The sequence below is a fragment of the Bubalus kerabau genome, chromosome 15, assembly GCF_029407905.1.
Source record: "Bubalus kerabau isolate K-KA32 ecotype Philippines breed swamp buffalo chromosome 15, PCC_UOA_SB_1v2, whole genome shotgun sequence".
Taxonomy (NCBI): domain Eukaryota; kingdom Metazoa; phylum Chordata; class Mammalia; order Artiodactyla; family Bovidae; genus Bubalus; species Bubalus kerabau.
This window is the reverse complement of record NC_073638.1, coordinates 46,018,593-46,037,049: the sequence shown is the minus strand read 5'-3', so window position 1 is coordinate 46,037,049 and position 18,457 is coordinate 46,018,593. Positions and strand designations below refer to the sequence as shown.

The 18,457-nt window shown below is 36.2% G+C and overlaps 1 protein-coding gene across 1 annotated transcript; it reads right to left on the bottom strand.

The window, feature by feature from the left end:
* Positions 1 to 6,102: 6,102 nt before the first annotated feature.
* On the bottom strand, positions 6,103 to 7,077 carry LOC129627752 (olfactory receptor 2D3-like). The gene has a single exon (XM_055547281.1). It carries the CDS (start codon positions 7,033 to 7,035, stop codon positions 6,103 to 6,105), a length of 933 nt encoding a protein of 310 aa, XP_055403256.1. The 5' UTR covers positions 7,036 to 7,077.
* Between the last annotated feature and the right edge of the window lie 11,380 nt (positions 7,078 to 18,457).

Genomic DNA, 18,457 nt, shown 5'->3' with positions numbered 1-18,457 from the left:
GGACTGGTTGGACCTCCTTGCAGTCCAAGGGACTCTCAAGAGTCTTCTCCCACACCACAGTTCAAAAGCATCAATTCTTCGGCACTCAGCCTTCTTCACAGTCCAACTCTCACATCCATACATGACCACAGGAAAAACCATACACGAACTTTTTAGTGGTTCTTAAAAAAACAAACAAACAAAAAAAAACCTGAGTTACCATATGCTCCAGCAATCCCACTCCTGGGCACCTATCTGGACAAAACTGCAAGTCAAAAAGATACATGCTCTCCTCTGTTCATATCAGCACTCCGCACAATAGCCAAGTCATGGAAGTAACCTAAATGCTCATTAACAGATGAACAGATGAAGGTATGGCACATATATACAATGGAATACTACTCAGACATAAAAAGAATGAATTAATTCATTTGTTGTTAATTAAGTACATGGGGTCACAAAGAGTCAGACATGACTAAGCACAGCACATGATAATTATAATTAATAATTAATATTAAATCAAGTGTATAATTAAATAAATAAATATATACTAATTGTATTCAATATAATTATTTAATCATAGTTATTTATATCATAATTAAATATTGTAATTATACTTAATTATTAATTCATTCTTCTTTATGGTTGTGTAGTAGTCCATTGTATACCTATATCGCATCTTCATCCATTCATCTGTTAATGGGCATTTAGTTTATTTCCACATCTTGGCTATTGTGAATAGTGCTGGTATGAACAAAGGGGTGCTTGTATCTTTTTGACTTGTAGTTTTGTCCAGATAGATGCCCAAGAGTGAGCTTGCTGGATCATATGGTAATTCAATTTTTCTCTTTTGGGGGAATCTTTATACTGTTTTCTAGGGTGGCTGCACTTACATTCCCCCCAACAGCGTAGAAGGGTTCTCTTTTCTCTACACCCTCTCCAGCATTTGTTATTTGATCACATTGTATTTAAAATTTACTTTTTGTTTTCCCAATTAACTACTTTGTTAAATGGGGAGGGAGGTTTTGCAAACTTCAGACATGACCTCTGACTTGGAGGAGTCCATAGTGAACCAATATAAGGTCCCAAAAAAGAAAGTTTCAACTGGGAAGCCTAAGCAAGGACCATACAGCTGATGAGATGTAGTTATCAGGGGCAGGGGATTGAGTTTTGTACAAATTTTAGACCAACTGACCTTCTTAAAAGGGTTTCCCAGGTGGCTCAGTGGTAAAGAATTCGCCTGCCAATGCAGGAGATGCAGGAGACATAGGTTTGATCCCTCGGTCGGGAAGATACTTGGAGGAGGAAATGGCAACCTGCTCCGGTATTCTTGCTTGGAAAATTCCATAAACAAAGGAGCCTACTGGGCTATGGTCTGCGTGGGTCACAAAAAGTTGAACACAACTGAGTGACTGAGCATGCACACACAACCTTCTTAAAAGATCATGTTAGTAGCCTAGTTTAACACCCACACTAGTAGTGGTTTGGATGTATTTGCATCATGTTCACCCCTCCTTTTTCCAAACATCAGCCATCATGGAAACTCCCCAGTTTGAACACTGTAACAGGTGTTTTTTATTTGTTTATCTTTCCTTGCTTTATTTTTGACATGGAGACTTTTTAATGCTGCCTAAAATTCCAAAAATACTGAAATGAGTAAAAGAAAAACAAGGCATCAGTAAAGGCTGTAAGTAAACAGCTATGTTTACTATTTCACAATAAACAAGCACACAAACAAGACTAGTTTTCTATTATCTCAAGGCTATATTGAAATATCCTTACACTTGCGAAAGGTATGTTTGACATGTGTAGATGTGTGAGTCTACAGTTATGTATTTATGCTGAAAAGGAGGACTCACATGCACATACAAATACAAGCTTATTCTCTAGTAGCTTAAATATGCTGTGCTGCTACCATTTATAGTACAACAAATGATAGACATTGTTTTCCCTTTTTGCTTATTGACTCTAGTAAATCCTGTTGGTTTCATCCATACAATACATTCCAAATGTGGGCACTTGTTGCAGTCTCTCCCCAAAGCATCTTAGTCCAGTCACCATAATCTGGTGCCTATTGTTCCACAGTAGCTATTTCTTATTTCCATTGTTTTCCCTCTATAATCTGCTTTCTCCCTTTCTCCCTCCTTAAACTGTTTATGATGGTTTAAGATTGACCATCATAAACATGTCAGAGCATTTCACTTTTCAAGAAGGATACACATTATCTCGCTGTGTCTACTGGTCAGTCCATATTTGAAACTGTGCTCTCTTACATTCACTCTAACTCCTTTGACCTTCCTATTGCCCATTACACGGTTCAAAATTATTTCTGCTTTAGAGCCAGTTAGTAGCTGTTGTCCTAGCCTGTGATGTTTTTCTGTCAGATCTGCTTGTCTTACTACTTCTTGTCACTCACATCTCATCTTAAAAATCGTAACTTTTCAAAAAGGTTACCGATTGAAGTGCCATGCACCCAAACCAAAAGGCATTATCACACACTGAGTTTTAATTTTTTTCATTGTATTTATCATGTAAAACTTTCTTACACCTTGGTTTACCTGCTCACTCTCTATTTCCACTTTCCAAAATGAAAATTCTGTGAGAGCATGGACTCTGCTATGTGTGTGTCATAGCTTCTTCTCCATAAAAATTGAGGTATGGATATAGAACAGTCTCTACAATAGCAATGTATATGCATGTAAGTGCATGTATATATCTTCACTGATGAAATAGAGGAATATGCTATGTTCGTACATACAAAGATTACTATTTTATTTAAATACAATATATTAGTTTTTGCTAAATAACCTATAAATTCAAATTTATAACTATCAAAACTTTAATGGCATTTTAAAAAGTGAATTTGGACAAGCTAAGAAGTAGAAAATTGTAGAATAAATGATATATAAGAGATATGTGCTACCAACTAAAACTACAGTAATTGAAATATAATAAAGTGTAGTAGTTGATAAATAGGCAATATTCATATTGAAATTTAGTGTATTTTATGGTATATTTGATATTAATGGGAAAAGATGAGTAACCATGATACTAGAAAAAATGGCTAAATATTTAGGAAAATAGTACCATATTAATTCACAATACAGGAATATATATATATATATTCTCCTAAAATACATTCCAGATTTTTTTAAGATCTAATGGTTAAAACACAGTCTAATGTCCCTCTTGTTTCTGTGCATATGTAGGACCATGTGATTGAACTTCAACCAGTGGAATATGATGTGTGCTCCTCCTAAGGCACAAAGCCTACCAATGAAAAACCTTTTAATCTTCATTTTTCTGGATATTGGCATGCAAGATAACCATGAAACCTGCAAACAGCAGAACTTCTGTCAACCTAGGTCTACACATCTTTCACTCCGTCCCTCAACTAGAATTTGTGTAAGTGAAAAATAAGCTTCTGCTTGTTAAACCACTGAGATCTGAGACTTATCTGTTAGAACAGGGATTGGTAAATACACCGGGGAAGTTGTATGGGAACACATTCATTTTTGTATTGCCTGTGACTTGCTGTCCCACTGCAATAGTAGCTGTGATGGGACAGTGTGGCCTGCAAAGCCCAAATTATTTAGCTTCTACCCCTTTGCAGAAAAAGTGTGCTGACTACTATGCTAAAGCAAATAGTATTATTTTACATAAAGGAAAACTGTGAGCAGATAAGGTAGGGGATCACTGTATAAAGAGAACCAGGCATGGCTTTCTTGACATAGGAAGAAGCCATTTTTCACCTAAACCATTTTGTGCTCTAAGTTTGGCCATATTGCTAGCCCTTGAGCAGGTCTCAGTAATTAATGATCTTAAGGGAGCAAAAGAATACAGAAAAGTCAAGAAAAACAAGAAATCCTTCCTTCTCTTGACTTTGCCTTAGCTGTGTCTTTTGACTTGATACCCACCAAAAGGTGAATCCAGATTTCAGGTATCAAAACTAGAACTAGAACTGGAAGATGACATAGAATATTTTTGTTCTATTAAGGGTGAGAAAAGTCTCTCTTAGTAAAAAGAAAAGGATTCTAGCCTTTTACGACCCCCACCCCCACCCCCCCATCACACCTTTGTCTGGTTGACTCTTTCATCCTTCAGTTTTCAACTTAAAAGTTGCCTCCTCACAAATTGATTCTATATGATTTCCAAAAGTCTATAATTATGCCATTCAATTATTCTGCTGTAATAATCTTTGCCAAGGTCAGTAATGACCAAATTGGCAAATACAGTAGGCTTTTATCAATAATATATAAAACTCTGAGTCGTTTGAGAAATCTTTCCTGGACGGTCACTCCTCTCACCACATCTGACACTCCGTTTCTCTGATTCTTGCTGCCTGAAATGTTGGTAACTGCAAGGTTCTGTCTTGGATTCTTTCCCACTATCTTTCTTGAACATCACATCTCATCCACGATTGCACTTCAGAATTACCTTGGGATATTGTTACAAAACATCTGTATTGCCTCTATCTTTGCCACCCCTGTGGTCTATAATAGGACCAAGAATTTGCTTTTTAATATAACTCCTTCAAGATTGCAATGCATAAGCTTGGTTTTCTGATTAAAACCTTTGGCACATATCCTGAGATATGTCAAATTTCACTTGCAATTATTTACAGTAAACTTGAAGATCTATTTCTCCAGCCCATATCTCTCTTTTAAACTCTTGCTTTATCCATTCATTTGAAAATGATATTTCTTGAACAATAACAATGGCTGGATACTTTACTATAGATGATAATATAGAGATCAACAAAGCAGTCACAGTTTTTACTGCCATGGAATTTGCAGCCTAATGGATGAATCAGATATTAAGCAAATGATGATACAATTTGCTTCTACAAAAGCCATTCCATTACCTAAAATGCAGTGTACAATTTTTAGTGCGCTTAAAAATCACTTGGGACTCATTACAAAAGGAGATTCCTAAGACCAACTTCCCTACCCCACCGTGTATTGAACAATATTTTCAAAAAAAGACCTAGGAATCATTTTGTCATAATATGTAAAACTATGGTCTACAGTATAAATGCCTTACCAAGGCATAAAGTAGTGCCACAATTCTCATTTTCTTAACTTCATCCTCATTATCTATTACTGTCTTATAAATTACCCATATTCAGCATTTACAGAATTACATGCTGGCAACCCACTCCCGTACTCTTCCCTGGAAAATCCCATGGATGGAGGGGCCTGGTGGGCTGCAGTCCATGGGGTCGCTAGGAGTCGGACACGACTGAGCGACTTCACTTTCACTTTTCACTTTCATGCATCGGAGAAGGAAATGGCAACCCACTCCAGTGTTCTTGCCTGGAGAATCCCAGGGATGGGGGAGCCTGGTGGGCTGCCGTCTATGGGGTCGCACAGAGTCGGACACGACTGAAGTGACTTAGCAGCAGCATGCTGGGCAAATTCTTCAGTACAAAAAAGAGTATTTCTCAGTCTAGACTCTGTCTTACTTTCATTTTTATAGCTCATTATTTTCTTAACATATACATACTTTAGAAAAATTCTGCCGTTTGCTGTTCCTTAAATATCCTCTCTTTAAAATTTCAGATACTGTTTAAATGAGAATTTTAAGCTATGCTAGAAATATAACAACATCAAGACTTTATTTTTTTAACATCTATAGCCTGATCTTACAGAAATATACCTGAAATATATGATTTACTCAAAATATATTTGATGAATGCATGCAAGTATGAAAAAAATGAATCCATTTGCCAGAAATACACTCTTCTATTTGTGATAGTTTTGTTTGCGTCTTTGTTTTTTTGACGTACAGTTGTCTACCTGTTTTGATTTCCTTATTAGCTTGTATGGGCTTGAAGAGTAGTGACTGTTTATTCATCAACCTTTCATTTCCTTCCTTTCTTTCTTTTCTTTTTCCCTTTCTTCCTATATTATTCTTCCTTCTTTTCCTTTCTATATTATTTTCCTGTGTCTATCAAGGTCCCTTGCTTTGATTAGGCAATATGCTAAACTTATTTGAGAAGATGTGGGAAAATAGGAGAAGAAAACAGAAGTGTAGGAATGGAATGAAAATAGGAAAATTTTATAATAAAGTCACTTCTCTCCACATCCCTAAAATTGTCATCAAAATCAGAGATTCCCACTTTCAAAAAAAATATTTTGCAGTCACCCTCCTGAGCGCCCCTTTGACATCCTTGTTCCTCAGACTATAAATGATGGGGTTCAGCATGGGTGTCACTGCTGAATAGAAAACAGAGATCACTTTATCTCTTTCATTCATTATCTTGGAGTTCGGTCTCATGTAGGCAAATATTGCTGAGCCATAGAAGAGGACAACCACAGTGAGATGGGAGCCACAGGTAGAGAAAGCCTTGAGCCGTCCCTCCCCAGATTGCATCTGGATCACAGTGGAGATTATATTCCAGTAGGAGGCCAGGATCAGGGAGACAGGAGCTAGGAGGATGGCCACACCCATTGCAAAGATGGCCATTTCTGTCCTGTAGGTGTCTGCAGAAGCCAGCTTCAGGAGGGCAGGAGGTTCACAAAAAAAATGGTTAATGATATTGTTCCCTCGGTAGGGCAGACACAACGTGAATGTGGTGTCCACCAGAGACACAAATGCCCCACTGGCCCAGGACCCTGTGGCCAGCTGGGCACATACCCGATGTGTCATGATGGTGGTATAGCGCAGGGGCTTGCAGACAGCTACACACCGGTCATAGGACATCACTGCCAGCAGCGCACACTCAGTACACCCGACCAGAAGTAAAACAACCATCTGTGTTGAGCATCCAGCAAAGGAAATGGTTTTCCTTTTTACCAGGAAGTGGACTAGCACCTGGGGAACTGTAGTAGTAGAAAAACAGAGATCAGCAAAGGACAAGTTGCTAAGGAAAAAGTACATGGGTGTGTGGAGCCTGGAATCTATGTGAATGAGCACAACAATAAGCAGATTTCCCAGCACAGTCAGCAGGTAGATGATCAGAAAAAGGAAGAAGAGCAGGGCTTGTGTGTGTGGATCCTGTGAAAGGCCCAGGAAGACAAATTCAGTCACATATGTTTGGTTTTCTTCTCCCATGAATATTTAATATTCTTTATAGGTCAGCACCAAGAAAAAAAAGCACACACATATTGATCAGTTAAAAACTGTATGAGTAACAAGTATTTTATCAATCAATATACAAAACTGGGCCATTGACTTCCAACTTTTATCTGCTTCCATGTGTTAGAAGAGTTTTCTTTTTGCTTGGTAGTTCTGACAGTTGAAATCCATTTCTGATTTTCTGTGCCCTTGAACCTTTCAGTAGAACCAGAAAGCCAGCAATCATCTTGAATATGCTATGTGATCGAGCCTTGGCTGGACTACACATAGTTCTGAGAAGATTTTAAGAGCTGCTCACAGTGCATCCTTTCTTTAAACCAGTTAGATTTTTATGCTGCAAACTGACAACATTTGTGAAAGCAGATTTTTGTCTTTATATTTACAAAGTAATCCTAAACAAGTGCTCTGAAGCCAGGAAAGGGAAGTTAAAGGAAGACATTGTTGTTTGTAATCCTGGCCCTTAAACAAATTCATCTGTCATTTGTTCTCAATGTGAGGAGGACGCTGAGGTGCATCAGTAAAAATAGCTGCCTCTTTGGTCATTGTACTCTGTGGTGTCCTTTAAATATGCCCTATTCTGTCCTCAACACTCTTTTCTCTCTCTTTGCACAAAGCCTTTTGGCAAGAATCATACTAATTATCCTGTGTCAGGCACTCTCCTGGGGCCAGTCATTATTGTTTCTTTATCCTTTTAATTGTAAATTTTAATTCCATGAGTTCATTATTATTATCCCCCAAATACAGATGATGAAACAAAGACTCAGAAATTTTCAAACTGGTTCATCTAAGCCTTTGTCACCCTTTCTATATCCTGCAATTATGTTCCTTTCTTACTAAAAAACTGGTTGTAGAGAAGGTTAAGGTTTAGCCCAGTTCTCTCCACTCCTTGAAGATAAATCCACAGACTTTCTCCATTTTAAGGGTTTTAGAGCTCATCCACTATGGCAGAGCTAGTTATTAGTTCAGTTCAGCCACTCAGTCGTGTCTGACTATTTGTGACCCCATGGACTGCAGCACACCAGGCCTCCCTGTCCATCACCAACTCCCGGCGTTAACTCAAACTCATATTTATAGGCACACAAATAACAGGCATATTTGAACATATTTTAAAGCATTTTGAGGTGTCCTGCCTAAAGGACAATAGAGAGAATTTAAGGAAAAATATTGAGAAAACTGACAAAGATTATTTGCAGATCTCTAATTGTACACCTTTAAGAAATGCAAAGGGATCCAAAGCAAGCTTAGTAAGATGAGTAAGTGAAAAATAAGTAGAAATTTTAGTAAAAAAAAGAATTCTTTCACAGTTGCTAAACCTAACAGTGTACAGTTAAAAAACATTCAAAGACTTATGTGAAGAAAACCATGAAACATTATATTTGAATAAGTGAATAGGCAGATTAATTTTATGCATCAATTCAGTCAGTCGCTAAGTTGTGTCCGACTTACATGGAACATAATCTTGTAAAGATGTTCATTTCATCCAAATTCATCTATAAATTCACTGAAATTCCAACCAAATTCACAGAAGATTTTTGTAATGGAATTTAATAAACTTATTTTTAATTTCTTCTAGATTCATAATTTTATAGTAGAAAATGAGGTGTGGAAAAGAAAAATGAGGGAGTAGAGGAAACATACCTAACCAGATATAAAATATATAATAAAATTTTCCTTACCTACTAATATTGTATATAGTGAACTGGCATAAAGCATTTGACCAATAAATATGTTATAGAACAGAAACATTTCCTAGTATGTATGAAATTTTATATTTAACAAATGTGGCATCTGAAGTGTATATATGAAAGTGAAGAGAATACTAAATAAAATGTCAAATGCCTAAAAATAAGATTCAAATGCATTCATCAGTTTTGATAATTTGATCATCTAACTTATTAGAGTTTGACATAATAAAATATACTTATAGCTATTTAAAAGCTCCTTTATTACTGAATAATGTAACTACTGAAAGTCTAAAAGGGAAATTATTGTCATATAAGTCTAACATTAGAACCCAACTTTTTCTCAAAATTCAAACATAAAAAATAAAAATAACCATATTTAAGGATTCTTACAAAGTCTATTGTGCTATAGAATAGTTTGTATACATGATTTGTAGATCGATAGAAATTATTCTGTTAACAGTGATTATCCCCAGAAAGTAGAATTCTTGAGGGATCAGGGCAAGTGACTGAGATCACACTTTTACTTTTTAAGCCTGTCTGTATTGTTTGAATTGTACAATGTAGCCTGCATTTTCTAAGTAAAAAACAAAATTTAAATTACTTAAAATGAAAAACCGGAATGAATTACAATGATAATACAGTACAAGCAATAAAAATTGTAACAATGAAAATAATATTAGAATAATGTAAAAACTGAAAGTTATATCACTGGATCAGAATAGAAATAGAACCTTCAAAGGCTGTGCAAGAATTGTGTAAATGCTTCTGATAAGTCAGTAAAGCACATATTATTCAGCAAATCATGCTGGAATAATTGACCACAGGCATTCCTTTTTTATTGCACTTCACTTTACTGTGCTTTGCAGATACTGCATTTTTTTTTAATAAATTGAAGATTTGTGGCAATTCTGAGTTGAGCAAGTCAATTTGCACCATTTTTTCCTGAAAGCATGTTTGCACTTAGTGTATCTATATCATGTTTTGGTAATTCTCACAATATTTCAAACCCTCCACCAGCAAAAAGGTTATAACTTGCTGAAGACTCAGGTAATGGTTAGGTTTTTAGCAATAAAGTATTTTTAAATTAAGGCATGTACATTGTTTTTTTAGACATAGTGTCATTGCACATAGTCTTTAGTGTGTTTAGTTTTAGACATAATGTCATTGCACATAGTCTTTAGTGTGTTTAGTGTAAATATAACTTTTATTATATGTGCTAGGAAGCCAAAAAACTCACATGACTCACTTTATTGCAATACTCACTTTATTGCAGTGGTCTGCAACCAAACCCATAGTATCTCTGAGGTATGCCTAGAGTTGACAAACAAATGAAATGTGTCCACTTCATTCATTACAAAGAAAACATTCCAGAAGGGTGAAGGATATGTGTCTGTTCATTACACATGGGTACACACATATAAATAACCTTAAACATTTAAAAATAAGGTAATTATCCATTGATCTCATGTAGTAGAATACCTTTCTGAGCATTACAACAAAAGTGCCAACTATAAAAAAAAAAAAAAACAACTTATTTTACTTCAATTTTCATCTCAACACATTAATTCAAGCAGCACAATAGCAAGAAAATACATAACCTGATTTTAAAATGAAAGAATTGAATAGATATTTCTCCAAAGAAGGCATACAAATGGCCAACAGGGATATGAAAAGAGGCTCAATATCACTAATCATCAGGAAAATGTAAATAAAACCACAATGACAAATAATCTCACACCTATTAGAACTACTATTAAAAAGACAAAAGATAACATATTTTGATGGAATGCAGAGAAAAGGGGGCCACTTATACTGTTGGTGGGAAGCGATTTGAAAAACTGTAGAATTTCCCCTCAAAATTAAAAATAGAACTACCAAATGATCCAGTGGTTCCACTTCTGGATATATGATCAAAAGAAGTGAAATTTGTATCTCAGAGAGACATCTGCACCCCCAAGTTCATTACAGCATTATTCACAATAACCAAGATTATGGAAAGAGCCTAAGAATCTGTTCATGGGTGATTGGATAAACAAATTGTGATACAGACCCCCACACACATAGGCAATGGAATATTATTCAGTCTTAAAGAGGAAGGAAATTTTGCCATCTGTGACAACTTGGATGAACTTGATGGACATTATGCTAATTGAAATAAACCAGAGACAGAAAGACAAGTACTTTATGGTCTAATTTATATGTGGCATCTGAAAAATTGATCTCATAGAAGCAGAGAGTAGACTGGTGGTTACCAGGGACTGGCAAGTAGGGAAAATGGGAAAATCTTGATAAAAGGGTAAAAAATTTCAATCAGGCAGGATGAATAAGTTCTGAAGATCTGACATATAGCACAGTGACTATGGTTAATAAAATTGTATTATACACTTATTTGCTGAGAATAGATTTTCATTTTTCTCCCCCCCCAAAAGTAACTGTGAAGAGACAGATATATTAATTAACTTGATTTTGGTAATCATTTCACAATGTATACATACATCAACACCTCACATTGTGTACCTTAAATATATGCAATTTTTATTTGTCAATTATACCTCAGTAAAGCTGGGGAAATTTTTTTAATGCATTCACAAAACAAAAATTGAAAGTAACCAACAACATGGAAAAATTAACTTTAGCAAATGTAGGAGATCAAGGATTAATATCCTTGATATTAATTTTATAATTAGTATTAAAAAGTCTAATGATAATCAGAAAATAAATTATAAATATTGTAGGGAAAAGGTATACACATGAATTGACAATTCATAATTAGTGAATTTCAATCTCAATACAAGAAAAGGCAAATTAAAATTAGATGTTCTTTTTGACCATCACATTGGCATGAATTTTTAAAATTTGTAGTATTCAATGATAATGAAGTTCTTGTTTTTTGGGAAACAAAAATATTAAAACCTGCCTGATGGGTAATTTGTCAACATATAGAAAATGCATTAAAATGAGCAGTATACTTTGATATAGTAAATTCAGACTTACTAGTTTGTCATGAATAAATATAATAATATTTTGTCAAAATACAATATGGATAAAATAAATCTGTGAGGATTTTATTACAATATTATAACTACAACTCTTTAAAGGAAGAGATATTCTCAAAAAATCAAATATAGAACATCCAAATGATGGAATACTATGCAGCCCCCAAAACTGTAAAATTATTTAATATCAAAATTTTGCAAAACATTTAAGATGAAATGTGAATTATAAAAATATGTTATATTTAAAAATATTCTCATTTAAAAACTTGCCTGGCCAAGGTGTTCATGTGTGTGTCTTTCTGGGTGATGGGATTATAAAAATTTTTTCTTTCCATTTTTATGTGATTTTATATCTTTAATAAAAACAAATTGTTTTATATACAGAAAATAAGTAATCTTTCACTCAATCCTTTGTTATCTGGTGCCTGCTTACCTCTTCACTCTCATTTCTTGCCTCTTCTTATCCTCTGACTTTATATTCTGGACCATTATAAATATTGTTTCTTAAAGCTGCTTTTCATTGAGAAGTCCTGCATTAAACTCTTGATAGTCATTATCCCATTCATTCTTTAGAATGATCTTACTCTTTGGTAATATTATCCAATCATTTTTCATAAATAGTGAAACTGAGCCTTAAGATAGTTGAGTAACTTTTAAATTTTAACTACCTTAACTTTTTCCTCTAGGGAAAAAAAAAAGAGAATCAGCACAACCTTCCTTTATCATACTAGTCCCTGTTGTTATCTGACTTCATTCGTAAATTCATCAGTTACTCATTACCCATTACTTCTACATTTTTATCATATCATTGACTCTTCAAATCCTTTCAGTCTCTTTTTTTAATTTTATGATTGTATTGAAATCAAAGATACTCTTTTGTCCATTCAATGACCTTTTTCTCATCCCATATCATCTTCAATGTCTAAGGAATTTGGCATAATTTAACTATAAATATCTCTTAAAAATCTCTCACTTTTGCTATTGTAGGATCGCTTTCTGCTTTTCTTCTCTTATTTTTCTACATCTTAATTATGTCCTCTGAACCCCATCCTGAATTTTTACTTATAATTTCTGGTTGTCTCAAGTCACGAGAGAAAACAAATCAGAAAAAAATGCAAATGATACTACTGTAGAATTGTGAATTCTCTTCTCAATTTCATAGCATTCTTTTCTTTTCAAATTCTTTGGGTGATCTGTCATCTGCCAACATATACATCATAAATTTTCTCTTTTTAACCTATTATCTTAGACTACAGTCAAAACAATCATCTATAGTTCTCTAAAACTTTGCATTCCTTCACATAAATGTTCTGGTTCCTCTATTTTAACCACCCATTTAGTTACCTAGAGTCGGCTTTAAAGTAATCACTTTCTTAAAGGTCTGTAATCAGAATACAAGGTAGAACTGACTGTTCTCTTCACAACGTCCAGAAGAAGATTTATACATCCTTGTTTTCATGAAAAGATTACACTGTACATTAAGTATTTGATTAAACATCCATCTTCTTGGGCTAGGTTGTTTTTCCAAGATAGTAAAATCTATCTCACTTATCTGTATACTAACATCACCTGACACATAGTACAGGTTTAAAAATGAGTTAAATGAATCAATAAACAGACTCATGCCTACACAGCAAACCAATACATTCACTCTCTCAAGAGAAATAAAAGTGAAAAGAGAGGGCTATGTTAGCTGTTGGAACATCGAACTCTGACCTGGGGTGGAAGATCTTGACTTAGAAAATCCTTGGTTAAAGATTAAAATCTTGGGTTAAATCCTAGATTACCAGATTAAAGAGAGTGAATAAACTGTCAGCCACATCCAAATGAAGAAGGACAAGTTCAGTGTGATAAAGGACAAGATACCAAGATCTGTGTATGTCAGCACACACAAATGAGCAGACTCACATAGCCTTGTGTGGCCATTCAGGGACCTCCAAACACAACAAGATCCTGCCAGGACAGGAAATTCAGGTTCCATCCTGGTCTTCCTTCCTCCCAGTGTTCAAACCTAAGTGGTTAAAAGGAAGGAGGAAGCAGTCTCTGAAAGGAGAGCACTGAGATAGCAACAGGCAGAGAAGAATTTGGTAGATTAACTTTTGATGCAAAAAGAGAGGCAGCAGTGGATATCCACAGCCTTGCAGTCACTCTAGTATCCCTGGTTAATAGCTTCATCCTCCTCCTTGGAGTTGCGGAAAAGGATTCATGAGGCCTTTATTCAGGAGAAGCAGCAAAAGACAAGCAAGTATTCTTTCTAGAAACCAGGTTGAAAAGAGAGAGGAACAGGAGAGTGAAAGGCAAAGCCCAATTCCGAAGAACAGACTTGAGATTTCAGACTCCCTAAGAGAATCAATGCTCCGTAGTTACCCCACCCACTCTCACCTAGATGATGGTGCATGAGGGAAACACAAGACAGTGGTGATGAAGAGAGAAGTTGATGAGTGAAGAAAGCTGCGGTTTCTGCAGTCTGCTAATCCATGTCCCAACAGTCAACCTCCACTGCAGTTTACAAGATATTCTGAAGGTTTGGACACTACCTGGACTATATGTCTGACTCTATATCAAGCCAAGGTGTGACTTTTTGTTAAAATTCCAAACTTCTCTGGAGAACTTTCCTTGAAGGAAGTCTTTAAACCTAACATGCTAAGAGCTATTATAAACAGGGCATTCCCTGGAGCAAGCTGCACTTTTACTATTTTTATTTTTTTTTTAACTTTCTACAATGACAGATACCCTGGGGCATTTTTTATGGTAATCACAAACAGAAATACCTGAATCTTACCTGATGTGAATTTCTTCACTACTGTTTTTCAGGTCAGTCCGAGGAACTCTGAGGTCTCCAAGTTCTGTAAGAATTTTTTAAATAGCTTTCAATAATAATGGTATCACTCATATAAAATACAGCTGACATATTTGTATGCTGCATTATCTTGATGATACCTCCCAAATAAAAAGTGCCAGGAGATTTCAGAATTCCTGTCTGCAGCTATACTAAGAATGCTTTAATTATTTTCAGCTGATGGGGGAAAAAAAACTAGAGGTACAAGATGCAATTTAAGATGGCATGACTGTTTAAACGAAAGCTTTATTATAACTATTCAAATACAGAAGACTGTTTGAGAACTAAACATATAATATAGGACTATATAAACAAGTCCAAAGGAGAATTCTCAATTTTCCATCCAAACTCCCTCTGTTTTGAGTCCTCTTCATCATATACAGAATTGCTCAAAGCCTTAGCAGAGATATTTCGTTCTTCTTTTTTTTTATCTCTATTTCCTATCTACTCCTAAGTCTTACCATCTCTTCTACCTCTCCATTGCTACAAGTCTAGAGAAGACCATCATCTCTCTCCCGGGTTACCATAGCAAAGCTCAGTCTTACTGATTGCTTTTCTTGTTTCTATCCTTGTCCACTTACAATCCAGTCTCCAAATGATGCTCAAGATCAGATCAGATCAGATCAGGCACTCAGTCGTATCGAACTCTTTGCGACCCCATGAATCGCAGCACGCCAGGCCTCTCTGTTCATCACCAACTCCCGGAGTTCACTCAGACTTACATCCATCGAGTCAGTGATGCCATCCAGCCATCTCATCCTCTGTCATCCCCTTCTCCTCTTGCCCCCAATCCCTCCCAGCATCAGAGTCTTTTCCAATGAGTCAACTCTTCACATGAGGTGGCCAAAGTACTGGAGTTTCAGCTTTAGCATCATTCCTTCCAAAGAAATCCCAGGGCTGATCTCCTTCAGAATGGACTGGTTGGATCTCCTTGCAGTCCAAGGGACTCTCAAGAGTCTTCTCCAACACCACAGTTCAAAAGCATCAATTCTTCGGTGCTTAGCCTTCTCCAGACATCCTGGAATGTGAAGTCAAGTGGGCCTTAGAAAGCATCATTACGAACAAAGCTAGTGGAGGTGATAGAATTCCAGTTGAGCTATTCCAAATCCTGAAAGATGATGCTGTGAAAGTGCTGCACTCAATATGCCAGCAAATTTGGAAAACTCAGCAGTGGCCATAGGACTGGAAAAGGTCAGTTTTCATTCCAATCCCAAAGAAAGGCAATGCCAAAGAATGCTCAAACTACCGCACAATTGCACTCATCTCACACGCTAGTAAAGTAATGCTCAAAATTCTCCAAGCCAGGCTTCAGCAGTATGTGAACCGTGAATTTCCTGATGTTCAAGCTGGTTTTAGAAAAGGAAGAGGAGCCAGAGATCAAATTGCCAACATCCGCTGGATCATCGAAAAAGCAAGAGAGTTCCAGAAAAACATCTATTTCTGCTTTATTGACTATGCTAAAGCCTTTGACTGTGTGGATTACAATAAACTGTGGAAAATTCTGAAAGAGATGGGCATACCAGACCACCTGACCTGCCTCTTGAGAAATTCGTATGCAGGTCAGGAAGCAACAGTTAGAACTGGACATGGAACAACAGACTGGTTCCAAATAGGAAAAGGAGTACATCAAGGCTGTATATTGTCACCCTGTTTATTTAACTTATATGCAGAATACATTATGAGAAACACTGGACTGGAAGAAACACAAGCTGGAATCAAGATTGCTGGGAGAAATATCGGTAACCTCAGATATGCAGATGACACCACCCTTATGGCAGAAAGTGAAGAGGAACTCAAAGGCCTCTTGATGAAAGTGAAAGAGGAGAGTGAAAAAGTTGGCTTAAAGCTCAACATTCAGAAAACGAAGATCATGGCATCTGGTCCCATCACTTCATGGGAAATAGATGGGGAAACAGTGGAAACAGTGTCAGACTTTATTTTTCTGGGCTCCAAAATCACTACAGATGGTGACTGCAGCCATGAAAATAAAGCTCAAAGGGACCTTTAAAAAGCATATTGGAATGGCTTTCTACTGAACATAAAATAAACCACTTTTTTCAGGACTTCCAAGGTTGTAATGAATTGAATTGTGTCACCCTAAAAGATGTCTACTTGGAATATCAGAATGTGACTTTTTCGGAACAAAGTTCTTTGCAGAAGTAATTATGGGAAATCTCAAGATGAGATCCTCCTGAGCTAATGGTCCCTAAACCCAGTGAAGGATGCCTTTTTAAAAAATGCGGAAGACAAACAGAATGAAGGAACAAGGCATTTTGAAGACAAAGGCACAGATTGGAGTTATGGTTCCACAAGCCAAGGAAGTCTCCTCCACTAGAGCTTTCTGAGAGAGCATAATCTGCATATATCTTTGACTTCAGACTTCTGGCTTCCAGAACTATGAATTTCTATTCATAGAACTCTGATCTAAGTCACAGAGTTTGTGGAAATCTGTTATGGCAGCCCTAGGAAGCTAATACCAAGACCCTACCAATCTGTCCTCTGCCTATGTCTATGACCTCATTCATTGCACTCCCCCTGTCACTCATCAACCTCCATTCTGATCTGTTTCTGTCCTTATTTCAAAAAAACTTATTGCAATCCAAGACACTATATTTTCTCTGCCCAAACCCTCCTCTCTAAATCTCTTCTTGGTTGGTTCTTTCTTCTCAACCTTCTGGTCACAGCACAAATGCTGATTTCTACAAGATATAAGATGTCCTTTAAGATATAAGATATAAGATGACCTTCTCAGAAAGGTCTTTCTTGACCACCTGCTTAAAACTGCAGCCTACCTTTCCTTGCTTTTATTTTCTCAAAGCACTTATCACCATCAGACATATTATGTGTTTTATTGTTAATTCATTTTTATTGCCCTCTTCTAAAATGTAAACTCAGTGGGGATAGGAATTTTAAACTGTCCATTCCTATATATTCAGCACCTAGAAGAGTTCTCAATAAATATTTAGTTAATAAATCAATTAGATATTCATTGTGTAAATAAGCTCAAACTGTGCTATTGAAAGCAATATTATATGGGTTGATTTAATACAAAAATAACAATCATACAACCTGTAGCATAATGAAAGGAAATTTATTTCTTTAAACTTGAAAAACTATTTGCTCTAGAGAACATGAATAGTTCCCAGACTGTGGCGACTTCAGGGGCTTTTAGTTTCTCACATGCTGTAATTCATCTATCTTCTGCTGCACAGTCATCAATAGTCTGGCATCCAGTCAGAGGTGGGTGTTTCCTTGTGTTTAAGTATCTGTATTTTCTTATCCTGTTTGAGTTTTCTATAACTCAAAGTGACCCATGGCCACTTGTGCAACAATCATTCCAATTATGTGCTACAACTTCCCTTTTACTAAATGGAAAGAAAAGAGCAAGTAATGGACTAAGCTTTTGAATGGTCATGAGGCAGCAGCATGTGTAAGTAGTTGCTGCTGTTTATAACTTAGTTTCTCAAAGAACCTTTGGAGCAGGATTTTGTTTCCTTGTATAGGTGCATACTGGTTCACATAATCTGAAAACAATACACATCTATGTACATGGTGAATCTAGTATTGCACAGATTTATTCTCCCATGTAGGATCATTCTACATGATGCACTCAGTTCAGCAAGGACCTTGTCACATATACTGAACAGCACTGGGTGCTCATAAAAGGCCATGGACACGGAAGCTGGAATTGGCAGAAGTCAATGTGGCAAATTTGACTTTCACGAGGGCTTCTCATTATTCCTGGCTCATACCATCCTTCACCCACAGTCACCTTGCAGATGCCTAAAGAGAAGGTCATGAAGTGAGAGCAGAATTCCAAGTGGAAATTGCTCAGTAAAAGATAAGTGCTTTCATAATCTTCTCACTTTGTGAAAGGA